The following is a 25,362-nucleotide window of genomic DNA, read 5'->3' as shown; positions in this document are numbered from 1 at the left end:
ACCTCCCGGGTTCACGCCATTCTCTTGCCTCAGCCTCCCGAGTAGCTGGGACAACAGGCGCCCACCACCACGCCCGCTAATTTTTTGTATTTTTTAGTAGAGACGGGGTTTCACCATGTTAGCCAGGATGGTCTCGATCTCCTGACCTCGTGATCTGCCTGCCTCGGCCTCCCAAAGCGCTGGGATTACAGGCGTGAGCCACCATGCCCAGCTGAGTGCTGACAATTATTTAACAGAATATGTCATCCAAAAGACCACCAAGATGGCTAAATAGTAGAAAAAGGGAGTTTTATTGGTGATATCAGTTTGCAAACCAGGAAGAGACAATCTCCAGCATGGACTGAAGGTGTTTTCTCTTCAAAGAGGAAAAGAGCAGGCTGGGTTTTGTGCCTCACAGGGCCTGTACAACACAAGACAGTCATACATATTCAGCAGGTTTGCGGGGAAAGTTATACATATTTATGAGAAGAACAGAGCACATGTGCAATGGACAAACACATATAAATGTAATATACATCCCATGTTCACTTTGGAATGGGACTTTAAGCATTAAGATGAGGTAGAATTGCTGGGCGCGGTGGCTCAAGCCTGTAATCCCAGCACTTTGGGAGGCCGAGACAGGCGGATCACGAGGTCAGGAGATCGAGACCATCCTGGCTAACCTGGTGAAACCCCGTCTCTACTAAAAAATACAAAAATATAGCCGGGCGAGGTGGCGGACACCTGTAGTCCCAGCTACTCGGGAGGCTGAGGCAGGAGAATGGCGTAAACCCGGGAGGCGGAGCTTGCAGTGAGCTGAGATCCGGCCACTGCACTCCAGCCTGGGCGACAGAGTGAGACTCTGTCTCAAAAAAAAAAAAAAAAAAAAAAAAAAAAGATGAGGTAGAATTTGTCTCTTTACATCAAAAGGTGAACTATAAGACATAAAGACAGTTCGTGCAGTCTCTATAAACTGGCTGAAACTTACTTAAGGTCTATAGTTGCTTATCAGGAAAGAATGTTTGTGTCCAGGCATGCTGGCTTATGCCTGTAATCCCAACACTTTGGGAGGCCAAGGTGAGAGGATTGCTTGAGGTCAGGAGTTCAGGACCAGCCTGGGCAGCAGAACAAGACCCTGTCTCTACACACACACACACACACACACACACACACACACACGGATCTCTATCCAATCAGAGGTGTAGCAGTCTAGGTTGTAAATCAGGATTAGGAATTTGCCTCACAGCTTGTGTTGTTAGGGAGTTTAGCAAGAGTGTGGTTTTTCTTTTTCTTTTCTTTCTTTTTTTTTTTTTTTTTGAGACGTCGTCTCACTCTTGTCTTCCAGGCAGGAGTGCAGCTCACTGCAACCTCTGCCTCCCGGGTTCAAGCGATTCTCCTGCCTCAGGCTCCCGAGTAGAGTAGTTGGCACCACACCCGGCTAATTTTTGTATTTTTACTAGAGACAAGATTTTGCCATGTTGGTCAGGCTGGTTTCAAAGTCCTGACCTCAGGTGATCTGCCTGCCTTGGCCTCCCAAAGTGCTGGGATTATAGACGTGAGCCACTGCACCCAGCAAGACTGTGATTTTTCTTACAGCCTAGGAATTTAGAAAGTTGTCATGCCAGCTCAGCCCTGAACCCTCAACCCAGAGGTAACTTTTGTTTCCTTAATGTTAGGGTCCATCTTAGTTGATAAAGGGGCATCTATTTTGGTCCCTCAAATCACAGATAAAACAATTTAACCTTTGAATACCATATTATTTTTAAATATTTTATAAACATTATATATTTTCTTGATTTTTAGATCAGAGATGCTGCTAAATTATAAATAAGTGCTTTCATTGCTGACCAGTAGAACATATTTTTAACCATGTAATGTAATGATAGCTTTTTTTTTCTTTTAGCTTTTTTTTTTTGAGACAGAGTTTTGCTCTTGTTGCCCAGGCTGGAGCGCAATGGCGCAATCTCGTCTCACTGCAACCTCCACCTCCTGGGTTCAAGCGATTCTCATGCTTCAGCCTCCCGAGTAGCTGGGATTACAGGCATGCGCCACCACACTCAGCTAATTTTTGTATTATTAGTAGAGACGAGCTTTTTCCATGTTGGTCAGGCTGGTCTCAAACTCCTGACCTCAGGTGATCTGCCCACCTCAGCCTCCTAAAGTGCTGGGATTATAGGCATGAGCCACTGTGCCCAACCATGAATAGCGTGTGTATGTGTGTGTGTGTGTGTGTGCGTGTTTTGAGTATTGCTCTTGTCACCCTGGTTGGAGTGCAGTGGCATGATCTTGACTCTCTGCAACCCTGGCCTCCCGGATTCAAGTGATTCTCCTGTTTCAGAGCCTCCCGAGTAGCTGGGATTACAGGCGTGCACCACCACACCCAGCTAATTTTTGCATTTTTAGTAGAGATGGGGGTCCACCGTGTTGGTCAGGCTGGTTTCGAACTCCTGACCTCAAGTGATCCGCCCGCCTCAGCCTCCCAAAGTGCTAGGATTACAGGCATGAGCCATTGCAACCAATCACAAACAGTTTTTAAAACAATGGCTCAAATATTTTATTAAGAACTTATTTAAAGAGGCCTATGTGTTATAGGAGATAACTGACTCGAGGTTATGTGGCTATGAGAAGGCAGAGATCATTAAGTGTAAGTACAGTTTGTATCATGTCACGGCATGTGTTACCCACCCAGTAATCATGGCAAAAAAAGAAGTAGGCAGAGAAAAGATGACTTTATAATTCCAAATCAAATTATCACATCAACAGAGTCTTAAAAGGGAGAAGAAAACAGTAACGGCTTTGCTAACAAAAAAAAGCTGGATGATGCTCATGCACATGGATGGCTGTCTTAACAATAACTCACATCACATTTCTATTGTAGATAAATAAAAAGGGAAGAGTTGTCATCTTGTATTTTTAGGACTATTTAAAAGAAAAGACACTACCAGAAAAAAAACCTGTTTCTCTTCAAATTCTTCCCCTCACAATGGCCATCTCCACCCTAAAATTAGAAACCAAGCTAGTAAGAATCAGGGACTAGAATGTAAATATATACTACCAAAACTCTGACTTTATTAATGCTAAATTACATATAAATTACTAAATTATAAACATGCTAGTCAAGCCAAAAGATTTGCTTCAATGCCTTGCTCAACTTCCATCCTTTTTTTTGCGGGGGTGGTGCGGCAGGATGGAGTCTCTCTCTGTTGCCCAGGCTGGAGTGCAGTGGCGTGTTCTCAGCTCACTACAATCTCCGCCTCCCAGGTTCAAACAATTCTTCGGCCTCAGCCTTTGAGTAGCTGGGATTACTGGTGCGCGCCACCATGCCCGGCTAATTTTTTGCATTTTTAGTAGAGATGGAGTTTCACCATGCTGGCCAGACTGGTCTTGAACTCCTGGCCTCATGATCCACCTGCCTCAGCCACCCAAAGTGCTGGGATTACAGGCGTGAGCCACTGTGCCCGACCAATTTCTATCCTTTTAAACAATCTTCATGATATATTTAAATACTGCCCCAGAAAGTTCAGTGTGAAGCCAAACCCATGTTGCATGCTTATCAAGTATATTTGTTTGCTCAGAAATGTTTGGTGTTCCCAGGCATCGGGATCTTACTTTATTACATATTTAGAAACTTTTCCTTCTGTAATTATAAAGCTCTAAACCAATGCTAAGAATGACCACTAATCAAGTGTGATTGAAATAATAGGTGATCAAATAAAATTATATGACTAAATGTAAGCTGAAATTTTATTAGGATGTACCAGTCAGGTAGTTTTTATAAATTCATGCTCAAATTAAGAAAACATGAATAATTTAAAGATTAATAAATTTAAAAACAAATTTAGGTGAATGTACATATAACTAAAAGGATTTACAATATACCTGTAGAATTCTCTAGTTAGTATTTTTGTGTATGTAACATTAATAAAAAGGATTTTTTTAAAACCATACAGTGATTCTGGGATTCCCTGAATTTTCAGCTGCTGCATTTTCTACTCTACATCTGGTAGATTCTTCTTCCTTTCAGTTTGTGCATTTCCTGTATTCTAAAAAGTAAATAGAAACAGGTCTTTAATTGAGGACATGGTGAGTCTTTGGCTAAGGAAATACAGCCAGAGATAAATACTTGTACTTTGCCCCTACGGGTTGTTTCATAAGGTACAGGGAAACTATTTAGCAATGAATTCCTTATTATTATTATCCAACAAAACAAAAGGTGGCCTTTGTATGGACTCTTTCTCTCTTGCCTAACTCACTCATTCACAGTAATTTAGAGTCTCTCTCTGGTTACAGAACCTAATTAATGCATGCATGCACATTTAAGATGCCTGAAATAGTTTAAAGTAAACCTGGCAAGGCGTGGTGGCTCACACCTGTAATCCCAGCACTTTGGGAGGTTGAGGAAGGCAGATTACCTGAGGTCAGGAGTTCAAGATGAGCCTGGACAACATGGTGAAACCCCGTCTCTACTAAAAATACAAAAATTAGCCAGGCGTGGTGGTGGGCGCCTGTAATCCCAGCTACTCAGAAGGCTGAGACAGGAAAATTGCTTGGACCCAGGAGGCGGAGGTTGCAGTGAGCCAATATCATACCACTGTACTCCAGCCTGGGTGGCAGAGGGAGAGTCTGTCTCAATAAATAAATAAATAAATAATAATAAAAAAGAAAGTAAACCTGAGAAGTGCTTGGATCTGATTGTATAATTCATAAACCAAGTCAATACAGAGCCAAGAATAGAAAAAATAACTAGCAATTCCCTATCTTATGTTTTTAAAAATATGTCATATTCTCTCATGCTCTAAAATAAACTACAGACTCAAAATTTAAGACATCTTCTTAATTCTGACATTTATTAAAACCAGTTGTACTAGCCTTATATGCAATTTCAGTCACTTGTCAGAGCTGCATTTGAATGAGCAGTACAAATAAACTATAACAAACACTGATGACTTCATTTTTTTCTGGAGTTCTATGTCATATGAACAAGAAGATGTTTTCCCTTTGTAATTTATTATTTATCCTAAAAATCACAGAAGGGTCTTTTTTCCTGCAGAGTTCCTTTTTTCCTAGACTAGAAAGTAATTTTAGTTCCTGGGGACTCACATAGGACAACGGGATAAACATGAGGCACATTAATAGTCTGCCTACCTCAGGAGCCCTGACTCACCCAAATCATTGAAAAAATGTGCAAATGGTATGCTGTGCAACATGCTGTGACATGAGTATGTCACCCAAATTTAAAAGTTTAAAGCCATCTTATTACTTTTTATAATGAACTGAAAGATGCCTATTAATGGCTTTCTTTCTTTTTCTTTTTCTTTTTTTTTTTTTTTTTTTTTTTTTTGAGACAGAGTCTTGCTCTTGTTGTCCAGGCTGGAGTGCAATGGTTTGATCTCGGCTCACTGCAACCGCCGCCTCCCAGGTTCAAGCACCTGCCTCAGCCTGCCGAATAGCTGGGATTACAGGCATGCGCCACCATTCCCAGCTAATTTTTGTATTTTTAGTAGAGACAGGGTTTCACCACATTGACCAGGCTGGTCTTGAACTCCTGACTTCAGGTGATCCACCCTCTTCAGCCTCCCAAAGTGCTGGGATTACAGGTGTGAGCCACTGTGCCTGGCCTAATGGCGTTCTTGTTCTACAACATTTCTTTTCTGCAAAGTGGACTGTGGAGTTCTTAACAAGCTCTAGACCAAGACTAAAGAGATAGCCCTAAATGTCACAGTGAGAATACATCTAATAGCGTCTGATAACCCTCTTATCCAAATATTATAGAGATCAAGTAGCCTTGTTAAAATGCCTTCTTACGGAGTTTCAGATTTTTTTAAACATTTTTAATTTCTTCAAATTTTCTTAATAAGTATATACTAATTTTATCATGAGTAAAACTGTAATATTATTTTTTAAAAAAATAGAGGTTGGGCCGGGCACAGTGGTTTACGCCTGTAATCCCAGCACTTTGGGAGGCCGAGGTGGGCAGATCATGAGGTCAGGAGATCGAGACCACCCTGGCTAACACAGTGAAACCCCATCTCTACTAAAAATATTAAAAAAAAAAAAAAATTAGCCAGGCGTGGTGGTGGGTGCCTGTAGTCCCAGCTACTCGGGAGGCTGAGGCAGGAGAATGCTGTGAACCCGGGAGGCAGAGGTTGCAGTGAGCCAAGATTGCGCCACTACACTCCAGCCTGGGCGACAGAGTGAGATTCTGTCTCAAAAAAAAAAAAAAACAAAAACAAAAACAGAAGTTGATAAATCACATACAGAAATGACCTCACAAGTACAGAATAGGCGGCCATCAATATGATTTAATTCAGTGGGTGCTTGGCACAATCTCTTAATCTTAAAAGATTGTCTTTATAGAGTATTCATTTGGATGTTACAGGCTTTAAGATTTTCAAATAAAATTTGAGAATCTCTCTGGTGGGTAGGGACTGGGAATATTTCAACAAGATTACCTGATAGTTAGCTGAGAGCAAATATTTGTTAAAATAGGACAGTAGGCAGACAGCAGAGATAGACAGGGCAATAAACTGGAGAGAAAACAAGAAGGAAGGAAGAGGCTCTAAGACAGAGACACACATGCTTGTGGCCATATAACTGTATATTTATACCATTATTCATTTTCACTAGTCTGGCTTACCTGCCTGATATCTGACATTACACACAATATAGATACTATTTTCCCCGGGTGCCATGCATTCTAATTATTCAACATTACCCACTAAAAAATAACTTTTAGAAACTTTTATTAATGGGTTATTCTAGGAAAATACAGATCTATTTCTTGAGTTCAAAGATTATAAAATTTCGAATTTTTATATAGCTTTCCAATAGTAATAACTAAATTTATACACTGAGTCAAGTCCTCTAAACAACATGCCTTAGTAAAAGCTATATACAAAAAGAGTTACCTCTTGTTTTTCTTGATTTTGATCCACATTAAGTAAAGTTGGTATCTTAGATGAATCTGTTTTCTTTGACTCCCTCTTCAGCATTTTTATCTGTTTAACTTTTGTAAAAATATACAAAACAATGAAAATTTGTTATTCCTACTTTGAAATTTTACTTTCCAAGAATTTCAAATAGAGATTCTGATATCCACTAAGTCAGTTTCTCAGTTTATTACAAAGGAACAAAATAAGTTATGAGTTGTAATTTACCATATTTATGAGGTAAAATATGGTAAATTATTTGTTTTATAACTTTACAAATAGTCTACTAAGTATTAAAATAAGACTTTTATTTTATTTTATTATTCTCAGTGTAACTGTTTTTTTTTTTTTTTTTTTTTTGAGGCCGAGTCTCGCTCTGTCGCCCAGGCTGGAGTGCAGTGGCGCGATCTCGGCTCACTGCAAGCTCCGCCTCCCGGGTTCCCGCCATTCTCCTGCCTCAGCCTCCCAAGTAGCTGGGACTACAGGCGCCGCCACCACGCCCGGCTAATTTTTTTGTATTTTTAGTAGAGACGGGGTTTCATTGTGTTAGCCAGGATGGTCTCGATCTCCTGACCTCGTGATCCGCCCGTCTCGGCCTCCCAAAGTGCTGGGATTACAGGCTTGAGCCACCGCGCCCGGCCTATTATTCTCAGTGTAACTGTTAAGTGGATCAGAAAATTCCTCTTGAACTGTACAAGGATTATATTCTTGCTATTATATTAACTTTTCACAAGGTGTCACTGTTCTTCAAAGAAACATAAGAACATTTATTCAAGACAAAAGTGTGTTCATTCTGAGATAAATCTTAAGTTTATAAATCTTTTTTTTTTTTTTTTTGAGATGGAGTCTCACTCTGTCACCCAGGCTGGAGTGCAGTGGCGTGATCTTGGTTCACTGCAACCTCCGCCTCCCAGTTTCAAGCAATTTTCCTGCCTCAGCCTCCCAAGTAGCGGAGATTACAGGCATGAGCCACCACGCCTGGCTAATAGAGATGGGGTTTTGCCATACTGGCCAGGGTGGTCTCAAATTACTGACCTTAGGTGATCCGCCCGCCTTGGCCTCCCAAAGTGCTGGGATTACAGGTGTGAGCCACCATGCCCAGCCTATAAATCTTATATATTTAATCCTTGGATGCCCAAAATACATATAAAATTTCTGCTACTATATGGGTAAATGATCATGAAGAAACATAGAAAGGCAATTTACTCCAGGTCATATACTAAACCAGATTTCTCAAATACTGCTCTAACATTTCAACAACATTGAGCTAATAAAAAAATTCGTGCTTTGCAGCCAGCTGCAATGGCTTATGCCTGTAATTCCAGCACTTTGGGAGGGCAAGGCAGGTGGATCACCTGAGGTCAGGAGTTCGAGACCAGCCTGGCCAAAATGATGAAACCCTGTCTCTACTAAAAATACAAAAAATAGCCAGGCGTGCTGGCGGGCACCTGTAGTCCCAGCTACTCAGGAGGCTAGGCATGAGAATCACTTGAACCCAGGAGGTGGTGGTTGCAATGAGCTGAGATTGCAACACTGTACTCCAGCCTGGGTGGCAGAGTGAGACTCTGTTTTAAAAAAAATAAATAAATAAGCAAATTCAGCAAAGTCTCAGGATACAAAATCAATGTGCAAAAATCACAAGCATTCTTATATACCAGTAACAGACAAACAGAGAGCCAAATCATGAACGAACTCCCATTCACAATAGCTTCAAAGAGAATAAAATACCTAGGAATCCAACTTACAAGGGATATAAAGGACCTCTTCAAGGAGAACTACAAACCACTGCTCAGTGAAATAAAAGAGGACACAAACAAATGGAAGAACATACCATGCTCATGGATAGGAAGAATCAATATCATGAAAATGGCCATATTGCCCAAGGTAATTTATAGATTCAATGCCACCCCCATTAAGCTACCAATTACTTTCTTCACAGAGTTGGAAAAAACTGCTTTAGAGTTCATATGGAACCAAAAAAGACCCTGCATTGCCAAGACAATCCTAAGCCAAAAGAACAAAGCTGGAGGCATCATGCTACCTGACTTCAAACTACACTACAAGGCTACAGTAACCAAAACAGCATGGTACTGGTACCAAAACAAAGATATAGACCAATGGAACAGAACAGAGTCCTCAGAAATAATGCCACACATCTACAGCCATCTGATCTTTGACAAATCTGACAAAAGCAAGAAATGGGGAAAGGATTCTCTATTTAATAAATGGTGCTGGGAAAATTGGCTAGCCATAAGTAAAAAGTGAAACTGGATCCTTTCCTTACTCCTTATACAAACATTAATTCAAGATGGATTAGAGACTTAAATGTTAGATCTAAAATCATAAAAACCCTAGAAGAAAACCTAGGTAATACCATTCAGGACATAGGCATGGGCAAGGACTTCATGTCTAAAACACCAAAAGCAATGGCAACAAAAGCCAAAATTGACAAATGGGATCTAATTAAACTAAAGAGCTTCTGCACAGCAAAAGAAACTACCATCAGAGTGAACAGGCAACCTACAGAATGGGAGAAAATTTTTGCAATCTACTCATCTGACAAAGGGCTAATATCCAGAACCTACAAAGAACTCAAACACATTTACAAGAAAAAAACAAACAACCCCATCAAAAAGTGGGCAAAGGATATGAACAGACGCTTCTCAAAAGAAGACATTCATACAGCCAACAGACACATGAAAAAATGCTCATCATCACTGGCCATCAGAGAAATGCAATTCAAAATCACAATGAGATACCATCTCATACCAGTTAGAATGGCGATCATTAAAAAGTCAGGAAACAACAGGTGCTGGAGAGGATGTGGAGAAATAGGAACACTCTTACACTGTTGGTGGGACTGTAAATTAGTTCAACCATTGTGGAAAACAGTGTGGCGATTCCTCAAGGATCTAGAACTAGAAATACCATTTGACCCAGCCATCCCATTACTGGGCATATACCCAAAGGATTATAAATCATGCTGCTATAAAGACACATGCACACGTATGTTTACTGCAGCACTATTCACAATAGCAAAGACTTGGAATCAACCCAAATGTCCATTAGTGACAGACTGGATTGAGAAAATGTGGCACATATACACCATGGAATACTAGCCATAAAAAAGGATGAGTTCATGTCCTTTGTAGGGACATGGATGCAGTTGGAAACCATCATTCTCAGCAAACTATGGCAAGAACAGAAAACCAAACACCGCATGCTCTCACTCATAGGTGGGAATTGAACAATGAGATCACTTGGACACAGGAAGGGGAATATCACACACTGGGGCCTATTGTGGGGAGGGGGGAGTGGCGAGGGGGGAGGGATAGCATTAGGAGATATACCTAATGTGAATGACAAGTTAATGGGTGCAGCATACCAACATGGCACATGTATACATATGTAACAAACCTGCATGTTGTGCACATGTACCCTAGAACTTAAAGTATAATAAAAATAAGTAAATAAATAAAAAAAATTAAAAATTTACCCTTTAAAGCTGTCTTAACCTCTCTTTTTCTTTTTAATTAATTTTTTTTTTTTAGAGACACGGTCTCATTGTGTGTCATCCTGGAGTGGAGTATAGTGGCGTGACCACAGCTCACTGCAGTCTCAACCTCCTGGGTCAAGGAGTCCTCCTAACTCAGCCTCCCAAGTAGCTGGGACTACAGGCACACACCACCACACCAAGCTAGTTTATTTTTTGTAGAGACAGGGTTTTGCTATGTTGCTCAGGCTGGTCTCAAACTCCTAGGCTCAAGCAACCCTCCTGCACTGGCCTCCCAAAATGCTAGGATTACAAGCTTACGCCTCTTTAAAATTATCTCCTTAAAATCGTACCCCTTATTTGACAATGGGGACAAAATCTCATCAGGTGAAATGTTTTCCTTACCAATGCACTGTTTTCTACCTAAATCACACTAAAATGTAAGTTATATTATGAAAAAATCTTATAAATGATATCATCATAATTGTAAAGCTATACAACAAATGTGTACCTTCCATTCCTTTCGTATCTTTTGGCTGTATTGTGACAGGCAATTCTGGAAAATGGAATTCTTTCCTGTCAGATCTGGAAAAATTCAGCTTCCTTTTGTTCTCATTAGACATTTGGTCACTGTGACCTGTTCGCTCATTAAATATACCCTTCTCCATTTGGCTCTAAACAAACAAACAAGAGTTAGTTTGAAGAAATGTGTCTAACTATCTGTAGAATGACAATCCTAGAATTGCTAGCCATTTGGATGGTATAAGATAGACATAACAATTAATTTAATAATTAAGAAGATTTAGAATACTATTGAACATATCAACAGATCAAACTCCAACAAGTTTCATAAAGCAAACATTTTTAGCATATTTAATATTCTGAGCATAACAGTCTTGATCATGAGAACCACAATAATAACAATAATAATAATATTATTATTTTGAAACAGGGTCTTGCTCTGTCACCCAGCTGGAGTGCATTGGCATGATCATGACTCATTGCAGCATCAACCCCCTGGGCTCAAGTGATCTTCCCACCTCAGTCTCCCAAGTAGCTGGGACTACAGGCACACACCACCACGCCTGATTAATTTTTAAATTTTTTGTAGAGATGGGGTCTTGTTAGGCTGATCTCAAACTAGGCTGATCTCAAACTCCTGTGCTAAAGCAATCCTTCTGCTTTGGGCTCCCAAAGTGCCGGGATTACAAGCATGAGCCACTGCACCTGGCCTTATTATTATTATTATTATCATTGAGACAGAGTCTTGCTTTGTTGCCCAGGCTGAAATACAGCAGTGCCGTTATGGCTGCAGCCTCAACCTCTTGGGCTCAAGCCATAGTCCCACCTCAGCCCACCCAGTCTGAAACCACAGCCACACGCCACCACACACAACTAATTTATTTTATTTCATTTTTTATGGAGACAGGGTCTCACTATGTTGCCCAGGCTGAACTCAAATTCCTGGGCTCAAGCAATCCTCCCAGCTCAGTCTTCCAAAATGCTAGGATTACAGGTTAGAGCCACTGTGCCTGGCCAGAACCACAAACTTAACTTTTCATTTTTAATACTATTCACTGCACTCTGACTTTGAGCAAATTGCTTCAGTTCATTTTCTTAATAACTTACTTATCTACCTACAAAATGATATGCTTTGTGAACACTGGGAAAACCCAAAGGAAAAAAAATTAATTGCACATCCAGCATCTGGGAAACGTTCTGTGTTACCAGATTTTTGTTCATTTGAAAACAGATCATAAAATCCTGTCTAGGTCAATGAACACTCTTCCACAATGTAATGTGTAGTATTCCACTGTATGAATGTACACTAATGTACTTAGTCACTGGCTCTTGGACAAGTTTGTACTGTTTTCGGTTTTTTGTTATTATAATTAACATTTTGCTTCAATTTTGAATAAATCACCTTCCTATGTAAAAAGTTGTGAGGTCCCATTAGAGATGAATAATGCAAAATAAGCCAAAAACAAAACAAAAACAAAAGTTGGGACGGGGATGAACTACATTATTTTTTCTAGTGAAAATAAATTGTGTTTATTTGGCGATTGTTTTTAATCCATAAAGATATTAAAAACATTTTTTGGAAGTGAAAAAAAACAAAACTACTTCTGACTTTCAAAGGTGGAAATCCTAACTTACTCTGCCTAAGTCACATATTAAATACATAAATTAAGATATATGAACTTAATTAACTGTGATAAATTAAGATATATGAACTTAATTAATTGTGAAAGCACTTAGAAAATAATGGCCTATTTTCATCTCAGGAAAAAAAAAAAGAAACTTAAAGTACATTTTTAAAAGTGTGAGAGGCTGGGTGCATTGGCTCACACCTGTAATCCTAGTACTTTGGGAGGCTGAGAAGGGAGGATCCCTTGAGCCCAGGAGTTTGAGACCAACCTGGGCAACATAGTGAGACTTAGTTGCTACAAAAAATGAACAAAATTAGCTGGGCATGGTGGCATGTGCCTGAAGTCTCAGCTACTTGGGAGGCTGAAGTGGGAGGATTGCTTGAGCCCAGGAGGTCGAGGCGGCAGTGAGCTGAGATCGTACCACTACACTCACAGTCTGGGCAACAGAGAGAGATTCTGTCTCAAAAAAACAAAACAAACAGACAAACAAAAAAGTATTAGAGCCCTAAAGATACAGAAAAAGAAAACAGAAGTAATGTTAAAAGAGGCCATATTTTAATGCGTGGCTTCTTGCCTTACTTGAATAGGACCTGGATCCTCTTGCCTGCTATTAGGCATAACTTGTCCAATAGATTGTGAAGAAGTGCGTCTCTTTTTTGCTCTTTCAGTTAACCTATTATTTAAAAATGAATGAGAAGTTATTAGAACTCCCCAGAAATGCCTTTTTTTTTTTTTTTGGGGGGGGGGCAGAATCTCACTCTGTCACCCAGGCTAGAGTGCAGTGTCATGATCTTGGCTCACTGCAACCTCTGTCTCCTGGGTTCAAGTGATTCTCTTGCCTCAGCCTCCCAAGTAGCTGGGATTACTGGTGTGTTCCAACATGGCCAACTAATTTTTCTATTTTTTGTAGAGACAGGGTTTTGCCATGTTGGCCAGGCTGGTCTCGAACTCCTGAGCTAAACTGATACACCCGCCTTGGCCTCCCAAATTGCTGGGATTACAGGCACGAGTCACCATGCCCAGGCGAAATGGCTTTGTTTTAGCTTCAAGAATGAATAAATTATGGCATGGAAGTCTATTTTTTGAACACTGAGTACCAAAATGCAATAGTGAGTCCTTACCTACCAATTACCCTAAAGAGAGAGGTGGTAACAGGGCAGAGAACAATTAGTGCATGTTAACATCAGTGGTGACAGGCATGTTGTGGGGTTACTCCTGCTGGCCTACTTGCTCCCTTCTATCTGTTCGGAATTTAGATCTCTTCACTACCAGCTTTCTCAATTTATGAGCTTACTGTCCAAGACTGACTGGCTTGCAACCATTGTTACTAGTATATGGTTTTGGGATCACCTCAAGAACAACTGGGCTCTTGCAGTCTGTAGCCTGCTGTACCTTTGGACTGATATGGACATGTCCACTTGCTCACCTCTGCAGACCACTGGGCTTCAAAACCTGTAGCCCAAACCAGTCTGCTAGAATCCTCTTGGGCTAATGAATCCAGTCTCCTTTTCCCCTAGAATGACAGTAGTCTTCCTAAATTTTGAAGTGGCCCTACTGCCTTGTTGGACAGACCCTCACCATCCATCACACTGCCCTTGATTAACCAGACTCACGGACCAGTCTCTCAGTCTGTATCAGAGGTTAAATCTAAAACTGGCCTAATATGCTATTTTTCTCCCAAAATATTTCACCTTGAAAGGCTATTTGACTTACGAAAGATTATTTTTTACTATCCTTTCTCCACTTAGAGAATTTGCTATGATATAGAAATAAAGCTTATTTTGTTATACCAAGGCACACTGATACCAGAACTTAGGGCATATCAACGTTTTTTTTCTTCAAAAATAAAAACATTTTTCAAAGGGTCTTTTTTTTTCTTTAAATGAGGTTTCTCCAAAAGACATTAGTGAAAATTTAAACATCTATATGGGCAAGAAAAGTTAATTTCTTCTACAGCATTTGTAAGAAACACTCAGTAAATGGCCCATTATACAGCTTTAATTTCAACATATTTTCTTCAAGTTCAGTTTACATACAGACACTATGAACATGATTCCTCGAAACACCATTATACAGGAATATTGTATTATTTAGGTTTCTTCTCTGTTACAGCTCACCTCACACTGGGGTGAAAGAGATTTGAATTGAGATTTGCAGCCATCAAATTACTGTTAGTTAGATTGATGGGTGGCATTGTCATAGAACCTCCGCAATGTGGATTTTCTTTCAAGCCATTACAGTTAGTGCTGGGATTGATAGGGTTTGGCGGTTCAATGGTTACAAGTTTTGTATCTGGAGACATAGGATGAACATTTTCATTTGCATCCTGTTGACAAAGTCCACCTTCATACTCTTTCTTTTTTGGTTCTGAGATATCTCCTCTTCCTCCTTTGACTTTAATAACTCTGACTTTAATCTCCTTGGGCTTTTTCTCTTTTTCTATTTCCTGGAATATATACATCCAAAATCCGAGTCATGATAACAGTTATTTTTGTCATTAGAGTCTAACTATAATTATACTGGCTGAAACAAAAGCCAAAGTTCTTACCTTTCCCAAAACTGAACTACTTAGCAGTGTATTGGTATAAACTGTTTTTCTTTCATCTTTCCTGAGTTCATTTTCTTTAGAACTCTCTTTTGGCTTTATTAATGAATTGACTTTTGCTTCCTGCAGTAATTTAGCTTTCAGTTCTGGCATGAATCTGATAAAACAAGCAATATCAACGAGTAATCTTTTTATATATGCAGATAAAGTATTTTATCTTGAATAAACCATTTCATCAATTAATTTGTATTTCAGCTACAGTATAAATAATGCTATCTAATTACAATGCATGCCAAGAGATGGCCCAATTTACCTAATAAAAATTGCTTTCTGGTAAAGCTACATCTTTCGAAAATTATGCTATGGGAACCTACTATATAAAACTTTTACAAAATAGATTTATACTAATTAGATTCCTTTTGCGATACAAACTCAACTCAGAAAAATACTGCTTTTAATGTTGATAAAAATACTATTATTTTTAAGGAAGACTCAGACCACTTTGACCTTTTCTGTGGTTCTCTTTTTTTTTTTTTTTTTTTGAGATGGAGTTTTGCTCTTGTTGCCCAGGCTGGAGTGCAATGGCGTGATCTCGTCTCACCACAACCGCTGCCTCCTGGGTTCAAGCGATTCTCCTGCCTTAGCCTCCTGAGTAGCTGGGATTACAGGCATGTGCCACCATGCCCGGCTAATTTTGTATTTTTAATAGAAATGGGGTTTCTCCATGTTGGTCAGGCTGGTCTCTAACTCCCAACCTCAGGTGATCCGCCTGCCTCAGCTTCCCAAAGTTGCTGGAATTACAAGCGTGAGCCACCGCACTCGGCTGTGGTTCTTTAAAGTAATAGAACTTTAAAAATGGACTAACTAGCTTCTAAAATCTTACTCTAGAGAAATGTAACAGAATACATTCATATTGGAGAGAGATTATTTTGGTTTTAGTTTGATTTCTTTCTTTTTAAAAGTTATTTTTGATTAGAAAGTCCATTCATGTGGTTCAAAGTTCAAAAGTCTATACTGAAAAATTTCCTTCCCACCCCTTCCCTGAACTGCACAAGTCCCTTCCTTGAAGCAGCTACAGCTATCATTTGGGAAGGTTTTAAAATATCAGCCCATGAATGAATTCTTCCCTAGTCCAGCAAACTCTTGCTAGTGCTGTGCAGGGCACAGGCCTGATGACAAGCAGTGTGATGGAAAAAAAAAAAAAGAATCGGTGTGATTAGTTTGGCTAGATGAGAAAATGTCATACTCCTGTTAAATCACCCTTGAACTGCAGAAGGTACATGAAATAAAGAGGCATCTTATCAAAGGAAAAGGACTTATCCAAATATTTTCTAAGGATTCTATAAATTGAACTCAAGGTACTTTCACCCCACAAAAGTAAAAGCCTGATATCTAAATGTCCAAGAAAAATAAACTTAGTCTGTGTAGAACTGATATGAAGTAACTTTTTAATTCAATAACTGACATCTTTTTTTTTGATACAGTGTTTCTGTTGCCCAGGCTGCAGTACAGTGACACACTCATGGCTCACTGCAACCTTGACCTCCTGGGCTCAAGCAATCCCCTACCTCAGCCTCCCTAGTAGCTGGGATTACAGGTATACACCAACATACCCAGATAATTTTTGCATTTTTTGTAGAGACAGGGTTTTGCCATGTTGCCCAGGCTGGTCTCGAACTCCTAGGTTCAAGCAATCTGCCTGCTTCGGCCTTCCAAAGTGCTGGGATTACAGGCATGAGCTACCATGCCCGGCCGATAACTGCTACTTTTTATCAATGGCACTTCATTTTTTTATTTTTTATTCTTTTATTTTTTATATTTTTGAGACAGAGTCTTGCTCTGTCGCCCAGGCTGGAGTGCAGTGGCATGATCTCCGCTCACTGCAAGCTCCGCCTCCCTGGTTCATGCCATTCTCCTGCCTCAGCCTCCTGAGTAGCTGGGACTACAGGGTGCCTGCCACCACATCTGGCGAATTTTGTTTTTGTATTTTTAGTAGAGACAGGGTTTCACCGCATTAGTCAGGATGGTCTTGATCTCCTGATTTCGTGATTTGCCCGCCTCGGCCTTCCAAAGTGCTGGGATTACAGGCATGAGCCACCACGCCCGGCATATTCTTTTATGTTTTGAGACAGAGTCTCGCTCTGTCACCCAGACTGGAGTGCAGTGGTGCAATCTCGGCTCACTGCAGCCTCAGCCTCCTGGGTTCAAACGATTCTCCTGTCCCAGCCTCCTGAGTAGCTGGGACTACAGGCGCATGCCCACGCCCACCTAAGTTTTTGCATTTTTAGTAGAGATGGTGTTTCACCATCTTGACCAGGTTGGTCTTGAACTCCTGACCTCAGTTGATCTGCCCACCTTGGCCTCCCAAAATGCTGGGATTACAGCATGAGCCACCACGCCTCGCCAATGGCACTTTAAATATATCATCTTATTTTTTGTTTTAGAGTAAAACTCCTGAAAGGCTCGAAGTTCTAGTTGCCCTCAAGGATTCTTTTGCTTTTTTCTACTTAGTCTATCTCCAATAGCAGTTCCTGGACTTTTCCATATCTGACCTTAGCTCCATCACATTTTTAACGGATGTCCATCTTTCTAATATGTCCAAAGACAAGCTCAATGGTTTTACAGTTAATGAGAAACTTTTCCTGTTTTTTTCAAAGTCCAAATAGAAAATAGTGTTTTTTTAGAAATACGGCTGATTCATGAATCTAAATTGTAATACAGATTATATGCTGGGCATGTCATAAGCAATGTGGGGCACAGAAGGGCCGTAATCCCAGCACTTTGGGAGGCCAAGGCAGGTGGATCACCTGAGGTCAGGAGTTCGAGATCAGCCTGGCCAAAATGGTAAAACCCCCGTCTCTACTAAAAATACAAAAAATTAGCTGGGTGTGGTGGCATGTGCCTCTAATCCTAGCTGCTCTGGAGGCGGAGGCAGGAGAACTGTTTGAACTTGGGAGATGGAGGTTTGTAGTGAGCTGAGATTGTGCCACTGCACTCCAGCCTGGGCAACAGAGTGAGACTTCGTCTCAAAAAAAAAAAAAAAAAAAAGGCAACAGGCACTACAACAGAGAATAAGTAGAAAAAAATCATTCGGGCTGGGCGCGGTGGCGTAAGCCTGTAATCCCAGCACTTTGGGAGGCCAAGGCGGGTGGTTCACGAGGTCAGAGAGATCGAGACCATCCTGGCTAACACGGTGAAACCCCATCTCTACTAAAATACAAAAAATTAGCCGGGCGTGGTGGCAGGCGCCTGTAGTCCCAGCTACTCGGGAGGCTGAGGCAGGAGAATGGCGTGAACCTGGGAGGCGGAGCTTGCAGTGAGCCGAGATTGTGCCACTGCACTCCAGCCTGGGCCACACAGCGAGACTCCGTCTCAAAAAAAAAAAAAAAAAAAAAAAAAAAAAAATCATTTGGGAAGTGCATGCTAATTATGATAAATGAATGTCACCAGAAGAGGAAAAACCAGACTATTCTCTGAGTCAGAGGTCCAAACAGGAATAAAGCTAAGAAGTACTGATTGCTTATTTAATGTTATCTCTGGTCTATGATAACACTGAAACTGTAGTATGTAAAGAGCTGAGCACACTGCCTAGGACATAGTAACTGTGTAATGAATGTTAGCTGCAATTACTTTTTATTATTAGACTTTTTATCTTTTTCTTTTTTTGAGATAGGATCTCAACCTATCACCCAGGCTGGAGTGCAGTGGTGCAATCTCAGCTCACTGCAACCTCTATCTCCAGGGTTTAAGCCATCTTCCCCCCTGAGCCTCCCGAGTAGCTGGGACTACAAGCGTGTGCCACCACACCTTGCTAATTTTTGTATTTTTTGTAGAGACAGGGGTCTCCCTATGTTGCCCAGGCCAGTCGTGAACCGCAGGGCTCAAGCAATCTGCTTGCCTCAGCTTCCCAAAGTGCTGGGATTACAGGTGTGAGCCACTGTGCGCATCCTATTATTAGGCTTTTCATTCATGACACTTGTTAAGTCTACTATCTTTCTAGTCAATACCTGATACAATAACTCAATAAATTTTTGTTAAACTGAATATTTGTTATGTAAAAGTAACCTATACAGCAATTTTCCTGCTAGCAAAATTTCCCAATACAAAATGCTTTAAAAAAATCCACATTCACTCAAAATGCTTACTTTTCAATAAATCCATCTCTAGTAAAATACTCATGATGCAAAAGATCACTAGATGATATCCTGTCAGCAGGATCAATTTGTAAACAAGCCTAGGAAAGGAAAAAGATTGTAATGATAAGTGAGCTCTCAACAGGGCTCCATATGGTAAAAATTAAATTTATTTTACAAATTAAGAAGTAATTAATAATCCAGATCAAAAAGCATTCTTGAAAAGATGGAATTAGACCTCAGGAATTTCTGGTAGTAAGTTCTGACTGTTTATTTCCTTAAGGAATTTGCACTTGCAGAACATTATTATAGGTTAAATGTCCCATGATTCTAGCCAAAACAGAGGTCAGTCTGTTTCTGCTGAAATTAGCAAAAATTAATTAGCTCATTTTGATCCTCTTTTCTGCCCTGTGAGGTGGAAAGTTCATGTATAATCATTTGCATTTTACAGATCTGGAAGCATGATTAGTAGTTTGCCAAACAAGAGTTTTAACCCATGTTGTCTTGACTCCTAATCCAGCACTCTTTCTATAGCATAATACCATTTTGCAAATATTCAAGTCTCTAAATCTTTCAATAACCCATTATTAAATCAGCTCTTTTCTGTTTCCCTTTCTTGGTATAGAAACAAACAAACAAAATATGGAAGGAAGTTTTGAATGTTAAGTTGTACATAACAAATCTGTATGTAGTTAAATAACAATAATTATAAATGGAACACATTTCTTTAATCAAAATATTGAAGACACGTTTTGAATAAAAAGCATCTGCTTTATAATTTTCATTCCTCCTGTGAAAGGAGGTAAAACAATAATAGTTAACTTCTTTTTGTAGAGATAGGAGTCTTGTTATGTTGTGAGGCTGATGAACTCTTGAGTTTAAGTGATTCTCCTGCCTTAGTCTCCTAAACTGCTGGAATTACGGAATAGAGCCACCATGTTTGGTTTTTAAAAATTTTTTAGAGACAGGCTTTTACTCAGTCGCCCAGGCTGGAGTGCAGTGGTGCAATTATAGCTCACTGGAGCCTTGAACTCTTTGGCTCAAGATATCCTCCTTCCTTAGCCTCTTGAGTAGCTCAGACTACAGACACATGCCACCATGCCTGACTAGTAACTTTTATTGATGCTTACTACATACCAGACAATGCTCCAGTCTTTTTCTCCATTCCATCCCAACAACAATCCTACAAAGTAAATATTATTATTATCCTCATTATACAGATGAGGAGACTGAGGCCCAGAGAGATCACGTAATTTGTCTAAGATCTCATAAGGAGAGGAGCCACAATTAAAATCCAGCAAATCCAAGATAATTGTATATAATATTATGTTTCTGTTTATTTCAAAATGCATATTTAAACTGATTCACAGAAAAAAATCTAGAGATCTGCTGTACTATAATGTGCATATAGTTAAAAATGCCATACTGTACACTTAATAATTTTGTAAGAAGGTAGATTCCATATTATGTGGGGTTTTTTTTTTTAACCAAAATAAAAAACATTGATTCACAAAGAGAAATTATTTAAGTCTATTACCTACTTAATGATGTGGCAGTCTTTAAGACTGCAACTAGTTGGCCAGGTGTGGTGGCTCATGCCTATAATTCCAGCACTTTGGGAGGCCAAGGCGGGTGGATCACCTGAGGTTGGGAGTTAGAGACCAGCTTGACCACACGGAGAAACCCCGTCTCCACTAAAAAAAAATACAAAATTAGCCGGGCGTGGTGGCACATGCCTGTAATCCCAGCTACTCGGGAGGCTAAGGCGGGAAAATCACTTGAACCTAGGAGGCAGGAGGTTGTGGTGAGCCAAGATCGTGCCATTGCACTCCAGACTGGACAACAAGAGCAAAGCTCCATCTCAAAATCAAAACAAAACAAACAAAAAAAAATAGTTAAAAATATGTGCTCATTTTAGAACATAATGGTAATCTATCACTAAAACTTAATATGAAAAATGCTAAAAGGTCTGACCAAATCATAGAGGCAGACAATTAGAGGCAGTCCTTCTGCAAATATAATTCAGTAAATTTAAATATATGCCCTACTTTGGAAAGTGTAAAATATGACACTTGGGGAAACAGATTGGCAGTTTCTTAAAAAATTAAACATATGCCTACCCATGACCCAGCCATTCTGTTCTTAGATATTTCTGCTGGAGGAATGAAAATACACTGTGTGTTCCACACAAAGACGAACATGAATGTTCTCATGGCAACTTTATTTGTAATAGCGAAAAATGGGAAATAACCCAAATGTCCAACAACAGTGAAGGGATTTTTTAAAATGTAGTATAGTCATATAATGAACTACTACTCTGCAAAAGAGGAACAAATTGCTGATACATACAAAAACATGAATGAATCTCTAAACCATTATGCTGAGTGGAAGAAGCCAGACATGAAAGAGTGCCTACTGTACGATTCTATTTATATAAGATTCTAGGAAATTCAAACTAATCTATGGGAAGAGAAAGCAAATCAGTGGTTATCTGGGGACAGAAATGGAAGAAAAGATGAATTGTAAAAGGACACAATGAAATTTTGGAGAGTGATGGAAATGTTAGGTATCGTGTGTGTGTGTGTGTGTGTGTGTGTTAGATATCTTGACTGTGGTGGTGGTTTCATGTGTGTATACATGTATCAAAACTCTTCAAATTGTACATTTTAAGTATGTGTAGTTTACTGTTCATAAATTATACCCCAATAACATTGTTTAGAAAATTTATATCTAGGAAAAAAAGTGCCCTACATCAGATATCAAGGTGTATTTTAAAGTTACAATAATAAATCAAAGTTGTACTACTTCTAGAATAAAGAGAAAAATCAATGTAACAGAAACAAACCCACACATGTATAAGCTTTTTGTCTATGATAAATGTAGCATTCCAAATCATTGGATGATTCTAGTTGTTTAAAAAAAAAAAAAAAGCATATTGCAAGTTTTGCAAATGTATTGCAAAACTTATGACAAAAGGCCGGGCGCGGTGGCTCAAGCCTGTAATCCCAGTACTTTGGGAGGCCGAGGCGGGTGGATCACGAAGTCAGGAGATCGAGACCATCCTGGCTAACATGGTGAAACCCCGTCTCTACTAAAAATACAAAAAAACTAGCCGGGCGTGGTGGCGGGCGCCTGTAGTCCCAGCTACTCGGAGGCTGAGGCAGGAGAATGGCGTAAACCCGGGAGGCGGAGCTTGCAGTGAGCCGAGATCGGGCCACTGCACTCCAGCCTGGGTGACACAGCGAGACTCCGTCTCAAAAAAAAAAAAAAAAAAAAAAAAAAAAAAAAAAACTTATGACAAAAGATTAATGTGCTTTTTTCACAAATCAATGAGAGAAATATTTTAGTTGACACACAGGTTAAGGATTCTTTTTTTCTTTTTTTATACAGGGTCTTGCTCTGTCACCCAGGCTAGAGTGCGGTGGTGCAAGCATAAATTACTGCAGTCTCAAATTCCCGGGTTCAAAGGATCCTCCTGCCTCAGCCTCCCAAATAGCTAGGACTACAAGTGGGTACCATGACACCCTACGCTTTTGATTAGAGATAGGGTCTTACTATGTTGCCAAGGCATGCCTCATGCCACACCTGGGAGGCAGAGGGTGTGGTAAGCCAAGATCGCAGCATTGCACTTCAGCCTGGGCAACAAGAGCAAAACTCCATCTCAAAAAAAACAAAAACAAAAATAAAAATAATAAATAAAAAATTAAATTTTAAAATAATAAAAAGGAATTATATAATGTTTTCATTTTCTCCAGTTCAAGACAGATTTTGGCCTTGGTGTATCTTCAGACATTAAAACTATAGCTGCTGAGGTCCTGTAGATATTTTAGTACAAAAAATATGTCCCTAACAGGGCTAAACTAAATGTTAAAAGGTAGTGATAAACATAGTAAGTCCTTAGAATTTCTCCATTTTTTTTTTTTTTTTTTGAGACAGAGTCTCTCTCTGTCATCCAGGCTGGAGTGCAGTGGCCTGATCTTGGCTCACTGCAACCTTGGCCTCTAAGGTTCAAGTGATTCTCCTGCCTCAGCCTCCCGGGTAACTGGGACTACAGGTGTATGCCACTATGCCCGGCTAATTATTTTGTATTTTTAGTAGAGACGGGGTTTCACCATGTTAGCCAGTATGGTCTCGATCTCCTGACCTCGTGATCTGCTGGCCTCAGCCTCCCAAAGTGTTGGGATTACACCGTAAGCCACCGTGCCTGGCCCATTTCTCCAGTTTATACCTAATTATCATTAAAATAGAGATAAATTAAATATAATGAACATAGTTATCTTAGGGGGCGTTCAGCTCTGACAGTCTATGAATTTTAATTTCTCTGTACTAAAGACATAACTTTCTACAGATTACATTACTTTAGGAATCCTTTTGGAATTTCATTAAAGTGATAATTTAAAACTGTATTATAATTTATGCAAATTTCTCAGATATAAATTCTTAATTTCTCAACATACATGAACTGACTGGGCGCGGTGACTCACGCCTGTAATCTCAGCATTTTGGGAGGCCGAGGTGGGCAGATCACCTAAGCTCAGGAGTTCCAGATCAGCCTGGCCAACCATGGCCAACATGGTGAAACCCCATCTCTACTAAAAATACAAAAGTTAGCCGGGCACAGTGGCAGGCGCCTGTAACCCCAACAACTTGGGAGGCTGAGGCAGGAGAATCTTTTGAACCTGGGAGGCGGAGGTTGCAGTGAGCTGACATTGCTCCAATGCACTCCAGCCTGGGTGACAGAGCAAGACTCTGTCTCGGGGGAAAAAAAGACATACATGAACTATATCTGCCAACAATCCATTAAGCTTTGGATATTTTTTTCTTGCATTTTTGGGGTGTTGAACTTGAGGAAGAACTACCCCAGCAAAAATGGGGCTCTTGGAAAAGATATTCTGCAAGTGAGGTGACAAATTGCCTGAAAAGAGAAAAAAAATGTATATTTTAAAAACAGAGAAATTAGTCTATAATCAAAATAATCAAACTGCTATGTGATCTACATTAGATACTAAAAACTGATATAAGAAGAATATCAATTATGTCTTTTAATTTTTTGAAGTTGAATAAAAACTATCTGAACATGTCATAAAAAATTGAGGTTTCCTCAGTTATCTGCTGATAGCCCACAGGCAACATAAGATATAAAACCACCAGGTTTACTTGCTTTTCCCAAACTATAAGACATAATATGTAACGCTGTCAGAAAATGCACATTCCAACTTTTATGCATTTCCATGTGGGTATCCAAATGATTTTACTATTAAGTGTTCCTCAGCAAAATACATTGAAACCTTACTCAAAGTAGCTAAAATATTAAAGGTATGTAGAAATCAAAATATTGCAAAAAAAGAAACAAGGCTAGAGTAGTAGCAGAATGGAAAGAACTATAAATATGAGTGGAGGGAACTAAGTTCTAGCAGTTTTGCTATAACTAGTTCTGTGACCTTGGGTAAATCTCTTCCTTTTTGTGCTTGGTTTTCTCATCTGTGAAATGATAGGATTAAACCCCACCATCTAAGGTTCCTTCTGATATTAATCTCTTAACCAGAACTTCTTAAAAGACACAAAAAAGTGAGGTGTCTTAAGGCTCTAAACTATATCTTAAATCAATAATTATCCAGGTTTCACTGTTTTTAGAATTGTTCATAGTATCTTCCTCATAAGCCTGTAATTACAAATTTATGCATACCTTCCCCACCACACAAAGAGCTCCTCAAGCTTCTCAGTCAGGAATAGTAAAAAATAAATCTTAGCCAGGCACGGTGGCTCACGCCTGTAATCCCAGCACTTTGGGAGGTCAAGGCGGGCAACATGGCAAAACCCTGGCTGCACTAAAAATGCAAAAATTAGCCGGGCATGATGGCACATGCCTGTAGCCCCAGCTACTCGGGAGGCTGAGGTGGGAGAATCACCTGAGCCCAGGAAGTCGAGGCTACAGTGAGCCATGCTTGCACCACTGCACTCCAGCCCAGGTGACAAAGTGAGACCTTGTCTCAAAAAAATTAAAATTTAAAATTAAAAAAACCCACAAATCTTGAAATAGCACATTCAAGGCTAACCATCATAATGTTTTGGTGGCCAAAGCAGATCATCAAATAAACTCTCATCAAATATATTCTTTTTTTTTTTTTTTTTT

General features: G+C 39.7%; 4 protein-coding genes across 9 annotated transcripts in view; 1 reads left to right on the top strand and 3 right to left on the bottom strand.

Annotated features, from left to right (window-relative positions):
* Positions 1–25,362, bottom strand: part of PPP2CA (protein phosphatase 2 catalytic subunit alpha) — a 354,454-nt gene that overhangs the window by 114,649 nt on the left and 214,443 nt on the right. The gene's annotated exons all lie outside the window — the stretch shown is intronic.
* The window catches only part of UBE2B (ubiquitin conjugating enzyme E2 B), a 262,616-nt gene that overhangs the window by 156,434 nt on the left and 80,820 nt on the right, over positions 1–25,362 (top strand). The window lies entirely within an intron of this gene.
* The window catches only part of CDKL3 (cyclin dependent kinase like 3), a 160,157-nt gene that overhangs the window by 73,643 nt on the left and 61,152 nt on the right, over positions 1–25,362 (bottom strand). For 2 of the 6 annotated variants that reach the window (XM_050792803.1, XM_050792804.1), the window contains exons 3-10: positions 24,005–24,144; positions 19,242–19,330; positions 15,100–15,253; positions 14,669–14,997; positions 13,131–13,224; positions 10,913–11,075; positions 6,888–6,985; positions 6,034–6,506 (exon numbers count right to left, since the gene is read on the bottom strand). In XM_050792803.1, the coding sequence (XP_050648760.1) occupies positions 6,342–6,506; positions 6,888–6,985; positions 10,913–11,075; positions 13,131–13,224; positions 14,669–14,997; positions 15,100–15,253; positions 19,242–19,330; positions 24,005–24,144 (1,232 nt within the window). In that variant the 3' untranslated portion in view covers positions 6,034–6,341. Of the gene's footprint in view, positions 1–1,555; positions 2,978–3,699; positions 4,023–6,033; positions 6,507–6,887; positions 6,986–10,912; positions 11,076–13,130; positions 13,225–14,668; positions 14,998–15,099; positions 15,254–19,241; positions 19,331–24,004; positions 24,145–25,362 lie in introns of those variants that run through there. The other 4 variants (XM_050792800.1, XM_050792801.1, XM_050792798.1 and 1 more) reach the window with 3 other exon arrangements.
* Positions 1–25,362, bottom strand: part of VDAC1 (voltage dependent anion channel 1) — a 394,265-nt gene that overhangs the window by 340,257 nt on the left and 28,646 nt on the right. The window lies entirely within an intron of this gene.

The sequence above is a fragment of the Macaca thibetana genome, chromosome 6 (assembly GCF_024542745.1).
Source record: "Macaca thibetana thibetana isolate TM-01 chromosome 6, ASM2454274v1, whole genome shotgun sequence".
NCBI classification, from domain to species: domain Eukaryota; kingdom Metazoa; phylum Chordata; class Mammalia; order Primates; family Cercopithecidae; genus Macaca; species Macaca thibetana.
This window is presented reverse-complemented; position numbering and strand designations above follow the sequence as displayed.